The sequence below is a fragment of the Limulus polyphemus genome, unplaced genomic scaffold, assembly GCF_000517525.1.
Source record: "Limulus polyphemus unplaced genomic scaffold, Limulus_polyphemus-2.1.2 Scaffold52, whole genome shotgun sequence".
Lineage (NCBI taxonomy): Eukaryota > Metazoa > Arthropoda > Merostomata > Xiphosura > Limulidae > Limulus > Limulus polyphemus.
In genome coordinates, this window is record NW_013665662.1 from 901,593 (window position 1) to 917,939 (window position 16,347).

Here is a 16,347-nt window from a genome sequence, read left to right on the forward strand (position 1 = left end):
CAAAAACAAACAAACAACTGTCGAGAATGGGCTTAGATACTTATTTCAGTTGTTGATCCCTATGCTCCATTAATTATGAAAACATTATAGCTAGTTAATAGTTAACAAAACATGGATTATTTATTAATTTAGAGCAAAAATATACAGTCGTTTCACAAAATTTTATTTCAAACTGTTCACCTTCGTAATCGTCAAATTCCGACTTGTTTACATACTTTTGTACAATTGGTGGGGTCTACACATTGCATCATGCTAAGTAATTTTATTTTTATTTCACGCTTTTCATAACAGTCAGTGTAAAGAACTACCGAAAAATTTGGTGAAATCATTCAATTTCTAAGTAAAATACATTTGATACGCCTGCAGCAATTAGTTGGATAAATTTGGTATTTTTGTTTAAATTTTTTTTTCGTGTACTCTATAGATCCACAAGCAATCGATAGTTTACAAAAATATGATTAAAAATTATGGTGTTCGCTCGGATTAAAGAAATGTGAATCCAAAGATAGTATCTTCAGACTATTTCGATAGCTCTCCCTAGTGGCACAGCAGTATGTGTGTGGACTTATACTGGTAGAAATCGGGTTTCGATACCCGTGGTGGGCAGAGCACAGATAGTCCATTGTGTACCTTTGTGCTTAATTACAAACAAACCTTCTCGCTGTTTGTTCTTGTAAAGTTCGCACCTTTATTTTTCATTTATCAATATGAAATTATTTTTTTCAACTGTCTTCTCTTCGTCGTCATCTTCTCCATCTTTGTGATGATTATTCCGCTTTTTTTTTTCTTAATGATTTTGATTCTTGGTACATGTTTTCATGTGCATCCAATCTCTCCTTCTGGTGTTGTCATGTAAAATTCTCAAGCCTCTAGTAGCTGTCAAAGGTCTCGTTAACAAGAAAAAAAAAAGCTAGAGAGTAGTGGTAATGAATGAAAAATCCCAAACATAGCTTCTGTTGAGCTGAAGTTTGTGTACACTCGCAAGGAATGTACGTAAAATGTATTATTACTGAAAACGATAACCTGTTTTTGCTTTCCCTCCTGAACTGCGGTTGGGAATGACGCAATACAAACTTGTCAGCACGCATAAAGTAAAACTGAAGGACAAAATACCACAAATATGATGGGGTTCATACACCTGTTTTTAGTTTGTTTGTTCAGAGGCCACGCAACATTTTTCTACGGCATGTTTTGAATTTATAATTAGTTTTTAAGTTTTGTACTTTTCAACGGAACTAAAAAAAAATATAGTCAGTAACCCACTACCGCAAAAAACAACAAACAACAAAATTGTAAAATAAACAATGAACTGTATATACACAAAACAATAATAATTTTGTGCTACTAATTATAGACCTTATATTCATTTATCACATAACTCAAACGAACGGAAAAAAAACTGTTTGTAAATATTTGCAAAAAACGTCATCCGCGAAAATAAATTTTTGAATTTTGATATAAAAACGTATGTTGAAGAATTATGATTGTAAACACATTCAGAAAAATAATAGTTTGTGCAGTTTTGAAACTACGCAACTTTGATATGAAGAATAATTAGTTATGTAATGTACATGAATAATAAGTCAGGCATGTATAGTATATGATGAGTTGCATGTTTATGTTGCACATATGGTTATTTATGTAAATCATATTATTAGTTAACCGTTAAGTCACGTATATGATAAATTATTTTATACATATGAAAAATGAGTTGGATATATAACGTATACTATTAGTTATCTGCTTGTGTCACGTATATGATTTCTTAAAATGGGGTAGGTAATATACATGATTTATTAGATTAGAAGTTCGGTTACGACATGGATTAATTATGAAAAACGTTTTAAGCTGACATTATGTACACAATGTGTTCGTGCTCGTCCAGTCGTCTGCCGCCACGTGCACACTACAGGCCAAGAAAGTTTCTGCTGAGCGTAAGATCGTGATTCTATGAACACGTTCACTTTGTCTGGCCAGTACGGAAGGATAACACTTACATCTGTAGTGAAATACATTTGTTGAAATATTATTGTACTGATACAGCGCAGAGTCTGCTTCTACTGACACAGGTGTTTGAAGAGGTAAGCAGTTTTAGAATTATTACTATGGCAGTATTCTAAATTATTTTTGCACTGAGTTCCTAACTTCAAATAATTTCTTTCGTAGAAATTAAAATGCATCAATATATATATAATATATATGAGAACTGATTATCAAGATTAATATTAGTTGTTTTCCTACCTTCAATACCTACCTACCTTTATTCAGTGTACATGTACGGTTTAACATATTTTCATGATAAGAAATTATAAATACAAATGGAATTATGACAGTAGAAACATGTATTGAATGGGTTTTATATATAAAAACCAAGTCTATGACATTTTATCAATGTACAATTGGCTCGTAAGGCTGCTACAAAATTTCCAGGCTTCTGATACGTGTGTGGTGAAGTAGATATAGACTAGACAGACAGACGGGAAAAATATATTGACTAGACAGACAGACGGAAAAAATATATTGACTAGACAGACAGATGGATAGATAAGTTGGTTAAACAGACGGACGAATAGATATATAGATACTTTGGGCACCTAAGTATAAGACAAACTATTCCTAACTAGAATAAAATATACTGGAAAACAATATTTGAAACAGCGACAAAGTTATTATTATGTCTGAAAAGCAACTTTTTAATGAAATCCTCTAAACACGTGGGATCTATTTAAAAAAAATCAAATATCTTCAAAAGAAAGTCTCGGTAACGAGTTTGTAAATTTTTGTAGTATTTGTGATATTTTAGTGGTATAGATCGCAAGCTGATTTTTTCTTCACCAGCTTTTTTATATTTCCATTGTATTTTTAAGGTAAAGATATGTTTTCAGTAATAATGTTTATTTCTTCAAACGTGCCTGCAGTTACTCTTTGAAATTCAGATTTTTGAGAACATCTATACAACAATAAGACGAGGTGTGAAGTGGGAAAAAGGACGATAAAAAGGTTACTTCGTTTTCTGAATGTGAGTGTACCTTGCTTTCATCTTTTTATTTATTTTTTTATCTTCTACTAACATTAAACTATAATTTTAGCTTAATATGATGAATTTCTTTTTGTTCCTTTTTTTTTTTACTAGTTGTTCCAATTTCGATTAGGTTGAGTCTTCAAAGCAGCTTTTTTGCATAAAAAAAATATTTTCGTTGATTTACTTCACAGCTCCTTCTTTCTTCATAGGAACGATGGTTATTACTAAAAGTGTCAAAATTATAAATCTATTAATAATACATTCTTATACAAGAATGGCTCAAAACTCTTGTTATTCAACCATAAACTTAAAATTCGTGTTTACGATTATATCACAGATATAGAGATATTTTTAACGTCTGTGCTCATGTGAATGTATATATGGCAAGCGTAAAAGAGAAAGTGTGTCGAATCTTAAAAATACAAGATGTTGACGAAGTAGAAAAAGGAAAGATAGGGCAAAACGTTTGAATTTTTGGGAATATTTTCTTTCCACAAATGCACCAAATCTTTACACTGTTCAGAATAATTAGCTCATAACAAACAAAACAAATTACATTTTAAAACAAGTAAAAGTTTGAGAATGAAAAATGTCATGGAAAAGTGACACCACATTACTTAGGCCTAACTTGAGTTAAACCTATTTTGGCGTCTTATCTTGTGATTTATTCTTTCGGTAGTTTTAATGTAAGCAGTAAGAAACAACAAGTGACAACAACTGGAATATCCCCCTTTCTAACATTATGTAGCTCTTTGTATGCGAGTCATTCCTTTAAAGTTTTTTTTTGTTTTGTTTTTTTTCACAAAAGCTGGTAATGTGGCAAACTTCGAAGAATCGGGATTAAATTCTACTGCTGCCACTTCAGATTCGTAAAGTGTTTGTCATATATACACATTGTACATTTAGAAAAACGAGGTCGCTTTCAGGAATGTTTGAAACAAATTAGTTCTTTTATTTGAAGAACTGAGTGAAATAAGCTTACTGAAAGTCGAGGAAACACTTTTTTGTGATAAAGAGCATCGAATAAAAACGCAGTAGAAAAAAAGAGCAACTTACAGCAGTCAACTTATAATAATTTTAACTGGTGATAGGAATGTTTATGTCTAGATAAGTATTTTAAATGAATATAAATACAACAGAGAACAAATTCAGCAAAATAAGACTAAAAAAATCACCAGCTGAAATTGAACGTGACTGAAGGTTCAGAAATGCTACTCAAGATGTATGAATACATAGTTGCATATCTGTTAACCTGATAATTAAAGGTAATGTATCCTACGGTCGATAAATGTTAACTGTTTATTGTTTTCGCGTTTGAGATAACTAGCATTAAAGGTGAGAAAATACTTTGGTTCCTTCGACGAATGCTCAAGAAGGATGAATTTTCTTTACCGTAAAACAAGGTAATTAGGAACAAAATCTATTTCATTTAATTTTACTACATAATATTAACTTTAGTTTCTAAGCTTTCAGTGAAGCAAAACTTTAGTTTACATCAGTTTAAGTCCTTTTAAAAAAACTCTGATGTCTGATAGATATTTTCAGTTTAGTATTGTTAAATATGTGAAATGTGGCATGCTCGTTTGTAAACCGTTATGGCTTTTAACCATAATATGATTGCTCATTTACAATCAGTGTTGGAGAAAAGGGGATTACGGGTAATTTTTATGTTTGTCTAATCATCGGGGGTGATTAGAGACAAGCTAAATTAAAAAAAAATATATATTGGACGATATGGAGTTCCTATGAGATTAAGTTTAGCTAAAATATTGATCTACATCTGTGCCACCTAACCACCAATTGTATCTGTCTTCAAGCTATAGCTTGAGATTTGAGAGCCATGGATATGTTGCCATATAGAAAAATCTTCTCCTAATCACCCCGTCACAAGTAAATTTTAGACAAAGTAAATCATTAATAGAACCAGTTACTTAATAAAGGCGATAATGAAATAACTTAGATTGTTGCGACTGCTTTGACACCACTTTGCTACCATCGTGTTATACTCACACTTCGTTTCTTCTTATTTGTCCATCCACTTACTGACAGAATATTACTTTCTTCCTTCGCCTCTCTCGGTTTACTTGTTCTCTCTCACATTTCCCTGTCTTCTTTATTTCGTTGAACTCCTGTATTTTATATTTCTTTCTCAACTCACGACGAACATGTATCTTTATTTTCTGACCTAGCATATCTGTTTTCCCATATATCGGAATATAGCGTTTCAAAATCATAGGGAATCTTGTAACCTCCGTATCAGCTGAACAAGAGAGGTGCTCGCTCATTCCAATTGTTTTCTAATGATTTAGAATACTTTAATATTCTAATCCCTTTGAGAATGACCAAAAGCTAGTCGTTTTCTCATCTTTCTTAGCTCCATCCGATGTTCCTTACATATAACTTTATAACATAGATAAAACTGTAAATGATTACAAGTATTAGTTGTGATATATTTAAATATTACGAAAACTTCTTACTAATATACGTAAAGTACAAGAGGCATTGAAAATAATCAAAACAAATACAAAGCGATTATAAAGAAAATCCTATATTTAAAATGATTATATCTTAAAAGCTGCTTGTTCTAATGAAAACTAATTTTCTCCAGAGGCACATTGAAAATCTTAACTTTTATTCATGAATTTTGTGGATGGTACAGGGAGTTCCAAAACTGTCCAGAAGTATTTAACATCTTGCCGGTCCGTGAGAGTTCACGAAAACAAACAAACAAAAATGTTTATCTATAATCGTAATGGTGTTTTGTTATAATTAGATTTTAGTGATCCGCGACATTTAGGGAAGCAGTGAGGAGGTCTCTGGTATCAAAGAGGTTGAGAAACGTTGGCATAGATCTTTGTAAGTAGTACAAAACTAGTCATAAAAGGATAAAATATTCTTAACTTTGTTCCATTTTGTTCACTTATTTACATGATGTAGATCTTATGAATAGTATAAAACTAGTCATAATAGGTTAAATGTTCTTTGTTCTGGTTTGTTTACTGAGTGTAAATCTTATGAATAGCGTGAAACATGTCATAATAGGATAAAACGTTCTTATCCTGGTAATTGTAGTTTAGTTTCCACTATATATATATATATATAACCCCCTAGCAACAGGTTATTAGTTTTGTTGTGATAACTAGTTGGTTACTACGTAGCTGTGTGTAAACTGTTCTTTAGTCAAGAACGTTTTCACCACAACCTTCACCAAGCTGTATGAATTATAATAATTATTAGTCATTAACTAAAAATGTCGTGTGGGGGCGCTATTTATCTAACACGCGGTTTAAAAACGTATCAAAGTATGTTGTTTGATAATATTCATGAAATTTTCACCAGGTTATAAAATGACAGAAACTAACAGGTTGAGATAAAATCTTCGTATCCACCACCCACGAGCAGATCTTATCACTGGGAGTTAAAGGTGTTCGTCCCGTAATTCTCACGCAGTCAAAGATGGAATGTACGTGAGACTGTATATGGGCCCCGTAGTTGAGGAAATGGTTCACGTGCCAGTATCTTTTCAGCGTCTCTGGCCAATGTAAGTAATTGGACGTGGATTTAAACCGTTTAATCTTAACTAAGTATCCGCTATAAAAAAAAATACAAAAGTAGCAAGCATTATTATGATGACGCCTCAATCTTGTGATTATAGCCTGTACATAGTAAAAAAAAATATATCCTCAGACTACAGCACTCAATAAATACTTATAATCTTTAATAAATAACTGCTAAAGCAAACATCTCGCTTTGAAAGTGTGCAAGTAACCTTCTAAACTTTTAATTCCGATGTAAATTTAGTAAAAAAAATTACTACGGATTATAACCAAAATTCAGTTAAACATAACTGGTAAAATAATAGGGTTTTTTTTTGTATGATTTTTAGTCATTTTTGTTCAACTTGCTTCTCGTGAGAATATTTTCTACTGAAATTAGACTCTTACCAAAGAAGAAGAATCGAGTTACAAATTATACTAAAGAAGAATTCGGTCGATAGAAGAGTCGAAGCAACTATACATCAACTTCTACTAAAGGAGCCTAGGGTAGGGGGCTCGAATCACAACCTGTGGGTCGCAAGCCTAGGGTAGGGCGCTCGAGTCGCAATCTGTGGGTCGCGAGCCTAGGGTAGGGCACTCGAGTCGCAACCTGTGGGTCGCGAGTTCGAGTACCATCACCGAATATGCTCGCAATTTCAGCTGTGGGCGTTATAATGTGATGATTAATCACATTATTCGTTAGTAAATAGTAATAGCCCAAGAGTTGGCGGTGGGTAGTGGTGGTGACTAACTGCCTTCCCTTTAGTCTATCACTTCTAAATTAGATAGGCTTCGAGTAGTTTTCCGCGAAACACAAAAAGGTCAATCCACTACAGTTTGGTCCACAGAAGGGTTGAATTAACTATGCCTCAGATTCTATGGAAGAAGAAATTGTTTCTTCAGCTTTAAAACTTTCATAAAGAACTTTGAGAACAAATATAGTAAGGTCACTACCACATTTTATAATTCCCGGAAAATGTCTTCCAGCTGCATAATTTTCTAGAGAAAACTTAACGCATAAAAAGCCGATAAACTATTATATAAATATATATGTATATGTTGTGTAACATTAGGTCTAAACTATATGTATGTTGTGTAACATTAGGACTAAACTATATGTGTGTTGTGTAACATTAGGACTAAACTACATGTTTCTTGCAACATTTTGCAGATGTATCTTGGTACTTGTGACGACTCTCTTTCTTATCTACACAGTACTTAACTTGATGAAGAATCCTAGTACTGGTTCCTTTAATCTCAGAAAAATCACATCAGGTGGGTGAGAAAAGAAGCTTATATATCACCTTACAAAGAACAAGGAACTAGATTGTTTCCAAAACAAAATATTATTAGTATAAGTTGGTTTTTGGTAAGGTCTGAAATAGAGTAAAAAATAATGTGAAAAAAAAAATCCAGAAGATTTAATAGCCAAGTCTGAGAAATCAATATACCCCAATTTTCTGACATAAAGGCCTCTGAATCTTTGCCATAAAAATCTCTGATTAATGCTTTAGTACAATAGATCTGAATCATTGACAGAATGCCAGAAGTCATTACATAATGACTCTTAAATCAATGGCAGAATTAAACTTGCAAGGACACAGGAAATAAATCCATGACAAAAAAAAAGACTTAAATCCCTGACAAGTATGGATCTGGTATGGCCTGGTGGTTAGGAGCGCCATAATGTGATAGTCAATCCCACTATTCGTTGGTAAAGAGTAGCCCAAGAGTTGGCGGTGGTTTGTGGTGACTAGCTGCATTCCCTCTAATCTATCACTTCAAAGAGGGACAGCTATGGCAAATATCCCTCGAGTAGCTTCGTTTGATATTCAACAAAACAAAACCTTAGCAATTAAGCCAGAATCTGTGACAAAATAGTCCATAATTCTAGAACGAAAACATCCGTAGAGTTGGTGATGATGTACAATCTGTATATGTAACTAAACATCCTTGTAGAGAGTATATGGTGTATCGTCACTGGTAATATGTGTGTGTGTGTGTGTGTGTATATTGGTGTGTGATAACTCTTTTTTTTCTTCCCGCGAACAAATACGAAAAGACTGTCTGTAACGTTTCGAGCCAGTCACGTGTGTTAGTTGTAATTATCAATAATAAAAACATTCAGAATTTGAACAAGAAGCCTCATTCAGTTTCTATGTTGTCTGCTACTGGGTACAGGAAAACATTGAACATGTAAGTTACTTAATCTTCATTCGCAGCAATTCTGAATGTTATTAGATATAGAGACACGCCGTTCCTGATCAGGAAGTACTGACATACATGTACGAATTAAACGTTCTTTTTATTAATCCATACCACACCTCTATGTAGTTGAAGGAATGCGCTCGAGTTTCAGTTACATTTTTGCTATCTCAGTCAGCCTAGATTTGGTTAAGAGATCCGAAACTACAGGAAAGGTAAAAAATGTTCCGTTGAAATCAAAAACGTGCAACGTGCTACTTATATTCTAGATGTTGCACATTTTAATTATCAGCTTAAAGTTTTGTTTCATAATTTATATGAACAACTTGTATTTTTAAAAGAAATAGTGTTTGACGAGGTACTAGAACTTACACTGGCATCTGGCATCCACGTAACTCTAAAAAACCAGGCTCTATTAGTGTATATTTTTACTAATTGACTCTGAATACCCGAAAAAAGAGCGTTTTGTTCTATACTATTTCTCAGTTGAAACAAAACTTTGAGGATAAACAAACACGAACTGCTAAAAACAACAACGATAGTTTATGTTGTGCCCCCTTAACGAGGATAAACAAACACGAACTGCTAAAAACACCAACGATAGTTTATGTTGTGCCCGTTAACGAGGATAAACAAACACGAACTGCTAAAAACACCAACGATAGTTTATGTTGTGCCCGTTAACGAGGATAAACAAACACGAACTGCTAAAAACACCAACGATAGTTTATGTTGTGCCCCCTTAACGAGGATAAACAAACACGAACTGCTAAAAACACCAACGATAGTTTATGTTGTGCCCCTTAACGAGGATAAACAAACACGAACTGCTAAAAACAACAACGATAATTTATGTTGTGCCCCTTTAAAACATGTAGGTAGCAAGTGTAAAAGGATAATTGTGTAGGTTTCTAGTGGAATCTACCATAGTTTATGTTGTGCCCCTTTAAAACATGTAGGTAGCAAGTGTAAACGTATAATTGTGTAGGTTTATAGTGGAATCTACCATACTCAGGCAAAATTAATTAATCATCTTGGCATTGTTTTTCCTGGCATTACATTATGACCTCGTATACCATGTAGTCACAAAATAATTTGTCGTCACGAACAAACGCACTGTATATTTATCAATAAATGAAATAGTTGATAATTCTGCATGGTTTTCTTCCTTCATCACCATCCAGAAAATGATCTTGTCAGCTTATTAATGATTCTTTCACCTTTATTGGTATAATATTTAATGCGGTTATTTTGAAAACAAAAATTGCTTTTGATTTTCAAAACTTCATGTTTCTATTACAGTAATGTGATCTATTTCAAGATCGATGATAATATAATCAAGGTTTTAACTTTGACCTTTGACACTAAAAAAATATTTGCATATAAAATCAAATATCTCAGTTTAGTTGAACAAGAGATTGAGATACCTAAACAACTGCAAGTACGTTATGTTTGAAAGATTTCAGAAGCATGCTCAAATTCTTGAAAAGTAAAGATATGACCACTGTCTTTGACTAAAGAAAAATAAAACAATTCATTAAATAGATGAAAAATGACGGCCCAGCGTTTTAATTCCTGAATCGTTACTAATATTTGAGGAACAAAATGCTCACTATCTATTATGATAACAATATTATGATATTGGTATGTCCTGAAAATGCGCGCGCACATCTTAATATCTAAATGCACATGCGCGCGCGCACTTCATTTCAACGGATGAAAATAAATGCCGGATGTACGTATATTCTAGTAGTTTTTGGTCTTTTTTTTTTTTTACAGTAACATATTAAAAGCTTATCAATGTTTTTAAAAAGATTTAACGTTAGGTCGTAGAGTAGCATTATAAGTTTATTTATTGGTAATATTAAGCATGGCAAAGTTTAGCTCTAACTAATTCAAAAGAAAAAAAAACGTACACAAGTTACAGTGTTAATTTATCGATTAGAGGCCCTACTTAATATAGGCTTAACTAATGCAAATAATCTGCAAGGAAGTTATCACTAAAGTTTGGAATATGTTATAGAAAATGCATTTGTTGAAATCAGTGTTATAGTAGTCTGACGTGCGCGTGAGAACTGGAGGAAGGTCTGTTCACATTGTTGATGCGATTTTCGTAACTATGTCTCAAATTACAAAATTAACGGCAAACAGAAAGACGTTGGCTTTCGTCTTATTGTCAAAGACGTTACACTTATTTCAAAAGAAAGAATGTTAAGTGCCTGAAATTTCCGTCCTTTGACCTCGAAGAAGTTCCATGTGGAAGTCACACAAGTGACTAAGTTCCACGTAAGCTCGTGAAATTAGTCACATATTGATGAAAGAAGTTCCATGTGGAAGTCACACAAGTGACTAAGTTCCACGTAAGCTCGTGAAATTTATGCGTCTGGCAGATGTCGAAAGTTTTGTCTTCTCTGCTGGATTTTTTTCGTTTCAGAAGAGGGAACTCCTTGAAAAGTTAACATAAAACGCGAACGAAAAGAACATAGGAGAAAATAACAGCCTGATTGGGCATCGCTAGTCTTTTCTCGATGGGGGGACTGAGGTTGGCTGGATACAAAATTGAGGGTTGTGCACTTTACATCTTATAGGTACGCATACTGTAGTAGTTAGGAAGAGGATAAGGCACATTCTAGGGTAACTTCAGTCCCAGCACACAAACACATACACACTTACCGCCGCACCTGATCTTATCAAAACGATATTTTTCAAATATTTTGTTGTATTTCTAGAGCTATCCTAATAACTGATAGAACATTATAATTAAACAGTAAAAATTAACTTTTTTCATAGTACAGCACAGTGTTTCTCAAACGGTGGGTCGCGACCTCCAAGGGGGTTGCCAGCAGGTTTTCAGGGGGTCACGAGCTGTCTGCGCTGAATCAACCTTTTTTTTTTCTTTGAGTCCCGGAAGTGTCTGAGAGGTGCACATATCACATTTATTATGAACTATGACGAACTACACCAAGAAGCATCAATAATTTTTTTTCATCCTTGTAGAGATAGTGGGGGTAGGGGTCGCGACGACAATATATGTGACAATATAACAATTCTGAGTTGTGCAACGCTCATACTAAAATTTTTTAATAAAGCAGTTGATGTGAGGACCAATTTTACAAGTATTCGATAAACATACTTTTTGTTTGAGTTAACTTATGTTAATATAACACTTCTGAATGAACCTCGTAAGCCTATTGGTCATTGGTCTCAGTGTAAACTTTGTTTAAGAATATATATGAATATTAAATAGCGCATTATTTTCTTATCTTTAGGGCGCAACTGCTCGACAACAGAGTGTTTGGCTATCGACCATTCAGTGGTCACTAATAATATTAACTTCAGTTTCGATTTTCGTGGGCTTGATGTTGACAAGTTATTGTACAACAGAGCACCAAAATGTGGAAGCACGACGATTTACAGCATAATGCAAAAACTTTCAGTTGACTTGGGCTACCAGCATTATAATTCTAAAATTTATAACAAGAAACTTCTAGATGAATCTCAACAGGTAAGCATGAATACCTTCTGTCCCGTATTAGTGTTGGAAGCTGTATTTTCAATGTTTAAACTAGATGTTAGCTAGAGGACGCATGAGATTAAGATCTATTAAATTTGACTCAAATCTAGAGTGTGGTAATTAATTACAAATAAGAGTAAGCAGTTTGTAGAGTCAGTGTGGCAATCTGTAATTGAAATATTAATTTGAGTAATGAATAAGAATTCAGAGAAGTTAGTGAGTGATCATGTATATTCAATGTTTGTAGTCAATTAAGTTAGTCAGTCATTGAGCAAACAAACTCTATTGAAAGTGAAAACATTATTTGTGAACTTAGGCCTACAAATATGTACAAGTGAAAGTAGCCTGTAGCAAATATCAAGGGAGAAATACACTAATTTTTTTATCGCTATTGAAATAGGCTTGGCCTTATTTTCACCAAATAATCAACAAAACAAAAACCAACGACCAATAATATTTTAAGTAGACTTAAAACAGACATCGAAACGTTGATCAGATGATAAAAGAAAACACTAGTGATCAACGTATGGGACGGTAGAATTAAAAAGTAAATTTGTTGTTTTTACTTGTTATTTTTAAAATTAGTATATTCGTGGAAGATGGTGTTATTTTTAAAATTTGATATTGCACAAATAGGTTTCAAGTTTTTGTGTATATAGTTTGTTTGTGTGTGTGTGTTATGACTGATGTAGTAGGACTAGGAGACACAAGTATAATTTTTGGCAGGGTAGGAGTCATCTTCAGCTAAGACAGTTTTATTTTTCTGACAGGGTGGTTGGCCTTTGGAATGGGTTGCCTTCAGATGTTGTAGAGGCAGTAAATTTAAGCGAGTTTAAGAAAAAGCTTGATAAGTATATGAATGAAAAGGGTTGGATTTAAAATTTTGTTATTATTATTTAATCATTTTAGTTTAGTTTTGATGATGGAACAGCCGAGATGGACCAATAGGTCCCACGTTGTTATGTTATGTTATATTATGAGCAAATGTTCTTATTCCTTTAGCAATATGTATACAATAATTTCTTGTATTAGGCTTTATTTTCTTTCTGTGGTAATGTTCTGTAAGAACTACAAGTTGTTCTTGTGAATGAACAAATTGGGCAAAATAATGAATTCAGTTTAGTAATTCTTTCAATAATAACTTATCCATATTCCCCGTATGTTTCTTATTTAAGCTTCATATGTATTGTTTATATTGTATTTTAAATCAATGTCCTTAAGCTCCATACATAGAGTCTACTTGAAGTAATCGAATCAAAAATGGATCTTTATTATTAAAATAACGATATTTGAATTTGGATACGTTTCTTTGCCAGCGTAGGTTCGTAAAGAGAGTTAAAAGAATGCCCTCGCCCTGCAGTTTTGATAGACACGTGTTTTTTGTCAACTTTTCACAGTAAGTGTAAACATCCTGACTTAGTTTACAGTTTGTATCTCGAACTTACAACAGCTTGTTACTGCTGTTCAATTGTGGAGAAACTAAAAATTAACCTGGCCATCAGTATAACTACTTAAGTATAGTCTTCTTATGTATATACATACAAAGATTGGTATGCTACATTTCATCAATTGGGTACTCTCGCTGTTAACAATATTTTCGGCTGAAAACCTAACAATATCTTATAAGGTTCGGCTAGCTTAGGAGATTTAGATTAGTCCAAAATCCAAATTCTAAGCTAACGATGAAAAACAGTCTTTATAATACAGGTTTAATAATTAAGACAGATTTTTAAAAAAATACACTTAATTAAATTCGATATCGTAAGTAGTATGCCAGTATTATTAACGAAATGAACAATAAATGATATCTAAAGGTATGATTCACTATTACCAATTTAAAAGTCTTTTGGAGATCGCCTCATCCTATAACGTTTTGTGACCAAGTTTTCCAACTCATTGCACTCAAGTCGTAGTCAGGCCTGCAAGACGTTGGCCTTTTGTTGCACTTTTGTAGTTTCTTTCTGTTGCTCTTCTGCAGTTTGTTGTTTTTTGATATTTTTAAAAAAGAGAAAGAAAATTCTCTCACGTAAATCAAATCCATAACAATTTCCCAAACTTTATATCGACAATCCTTTCCCGGTATCAAATGTATTTAAATACTTTTCTCAAATGTTTCACGAAGAGTTTTATAATTTTCAGTTTCACACTTCAAATAAACGGAAAGTTCATTGAGTTATTAATAGAACAGTTAGGTAAAGCATTCTTTGTACCTTCTTCCTACTAGGATGTTCTCTTGTAGTAGTTGCTGGAGCCTTATTGTTCGATGCATAAACCCTCTTCCCCCAGGTGACTCAGCGAATAGCTTGAGGGATTATAAAGCTAAAGTTTGAGATTCGATCCCTGCGGTAGGCACATTGTGTGTGACGAAAGTTAAACAAGGTTATTTTCGTGGTTTGTTTTTACATCCAAATTTTTAAATTATATCATATTCGTGAATATCGTAAAACATCTTATGATACTCTTAAAAACAATTGTGTTGAGTGGGGCTTTTTTCCCATTTCAAAACTTTGGGTTTTGCATTAATTCCAGTTGAGCGGGAAGTAAACTGTTCTTTTATAATAGAGATGTTTCACGTTCCCCAGTCAGTGTATGGAAAATATTTCCCGACATCTCAAATTTTGTTTGGTTGTATTCTTAAGCAAAGTAATACATCAGAAGCTTGAAGATTATTGTAATATATCAATTTCCTAATGATTTTAAAAATCATTTATACAAAATGAATACATTTTACTGACTTAATTACTTCTTCACCATCCTTATAAATGAATCGAGTCCTGCCTTGTCACACATTTGAAGTATCCATTACCTCTCCATCTGTGGTGTTTAAAGAAGTTTGAATGAACACAACGTTCATTAAAAACAACACGATTCTCACAAAAAAGACAGTCTGGAAACGCCTAAAGAATATACCTTGTACTTTCCAAATGTTTTTTTGTACTGCACACGCGAAGCCTACGTAATAGGTTTTTTAAGTAATCCGTTATACATATGCTAGCTCAGATCTGTACATGAAAACGTATAACTGAGTTAGTAAAAATAAATGTAAAATTGGGCACATTTTGACTTCTCGTGCCTTCTTCATTTAATATGTCAGGAAGGCGGTGCTCATGTAACTCCACGCTAGAAACCGGGTTTCGATACCCGTGGTGGACAGAGCACAGATAGCCCATTGTGTAGCTTTGTGCTTAACTACAAACAAACAATGTAACTTCATCCTCCTGTTACAAAGACCCCACTACTACTGTATTAATATCATTGACTTACACTCGAGCGAGTGTTGCTGCTTCAAGTAACACAGTCAACTGTAAAACGTATCTTTGATATTGAATTCAACATTTGTAATATTTATTTTAGCTTGTACAAGTACTTCCAACGAGTTATTACTCATTAGGATGTGTATAAAATTAAAACATATTTTTACCTTATATTGCATAAGCGTTAAAATGTGTATATAATATGTTATGATATATACATAACAGGTTTGGAGAAACATCTCCCTTGTACATCAACGTTGTAAGAGATCCTGTGGAAAGAATCGTCTCTTCCTACTTTTATCGTCGGGCTGCTGCCAAGCGGCGAGCCAATCAAGGAAGGCCTAACGAATACTGGATGAACAAGGTTCGTAACAAAACCTTCTATCAGTTTTACTCATTTATTATGTTTTGTAACAAAACCATGTCTCAGCTGTACTCATTTATTGTGTTTTGTAACAAAACCATGTCTCAACTGTACTCATTTATCGTGTTTCGTTAACAAAACCATGTCTCAGCTGTACTCATTTATTGTGTTTCGTAACAAAACCATGTCTCAACTGTACTCATTTATTGTGTTTCGTAACAAAACCATGTCTCAGCTGTACTCATTTATTGTTTTTCGTACAAAATCATGTCTCAGCTGTACTCATTTATTGTTTTTCGCAAGAAAACCATGTCTCAGCTGTACTCATTTATTGTTTTTCGTAACAAAATCATGTCTCAGCTGTACTCATTTATTGTGTTTCATAACAAAACTATGCCTCAGCTGTACTCATTTATTGTTTTTCGCAAGAAAACCATGTCTCAGCTGTACTC

General features: G+C 33.4%; 1 protein-coding gene across 4 annotated transcripts in view; it reads left to right on the forward strand.

Moving 5' to 3' along the window:
• Positions 1-1,828: 1,828 nt before the first annotated feature.
• The window catches only part of LOC106463401 (uronyl 2-sulfotransferase-like), a 25,191-nt gene continuing 10,672 nt past the window's right edge, over positions 1,829-16,347 (forward strand). For 2 of the 4 annotated variants that reach the window (XM_013923434.2, XM_022391155.1), the window contains exons 1-7: positions 1,830-2,081; positions 2,919-3,019; positions 6,362-6,563; positions 7,730-7,833; positions 12,033-12,268; positions 13,594-13,673; positions 15,757-15,895. In XM_013923434.2, coding sequence (XP_013778888.1) covers positions 6,484-6,563; positions 7,730-7,833; positions 12,033-12,268; positions 13,594-13,673; positions 15,757-15,895 — 639 coding nt within the window. In that variant the 5' untranslated portion in view covers positions 1,830-2,081; positions 2,919-3,019; positions 6,362-6,483. Of the gene's footprint in view, positions 2,082-2,918; positions 3,020-6,361; positions 6,564-7,729; positions 7,834-12,032; positions 12,269-13,593; positions 13,674-15,756; positions 15,896-16,347 lie in introns of all 4 variants that reach the window. The other 2 variants (XM_013923426.2, XM_022391162.1) reach the window with 2 other exon arrangements.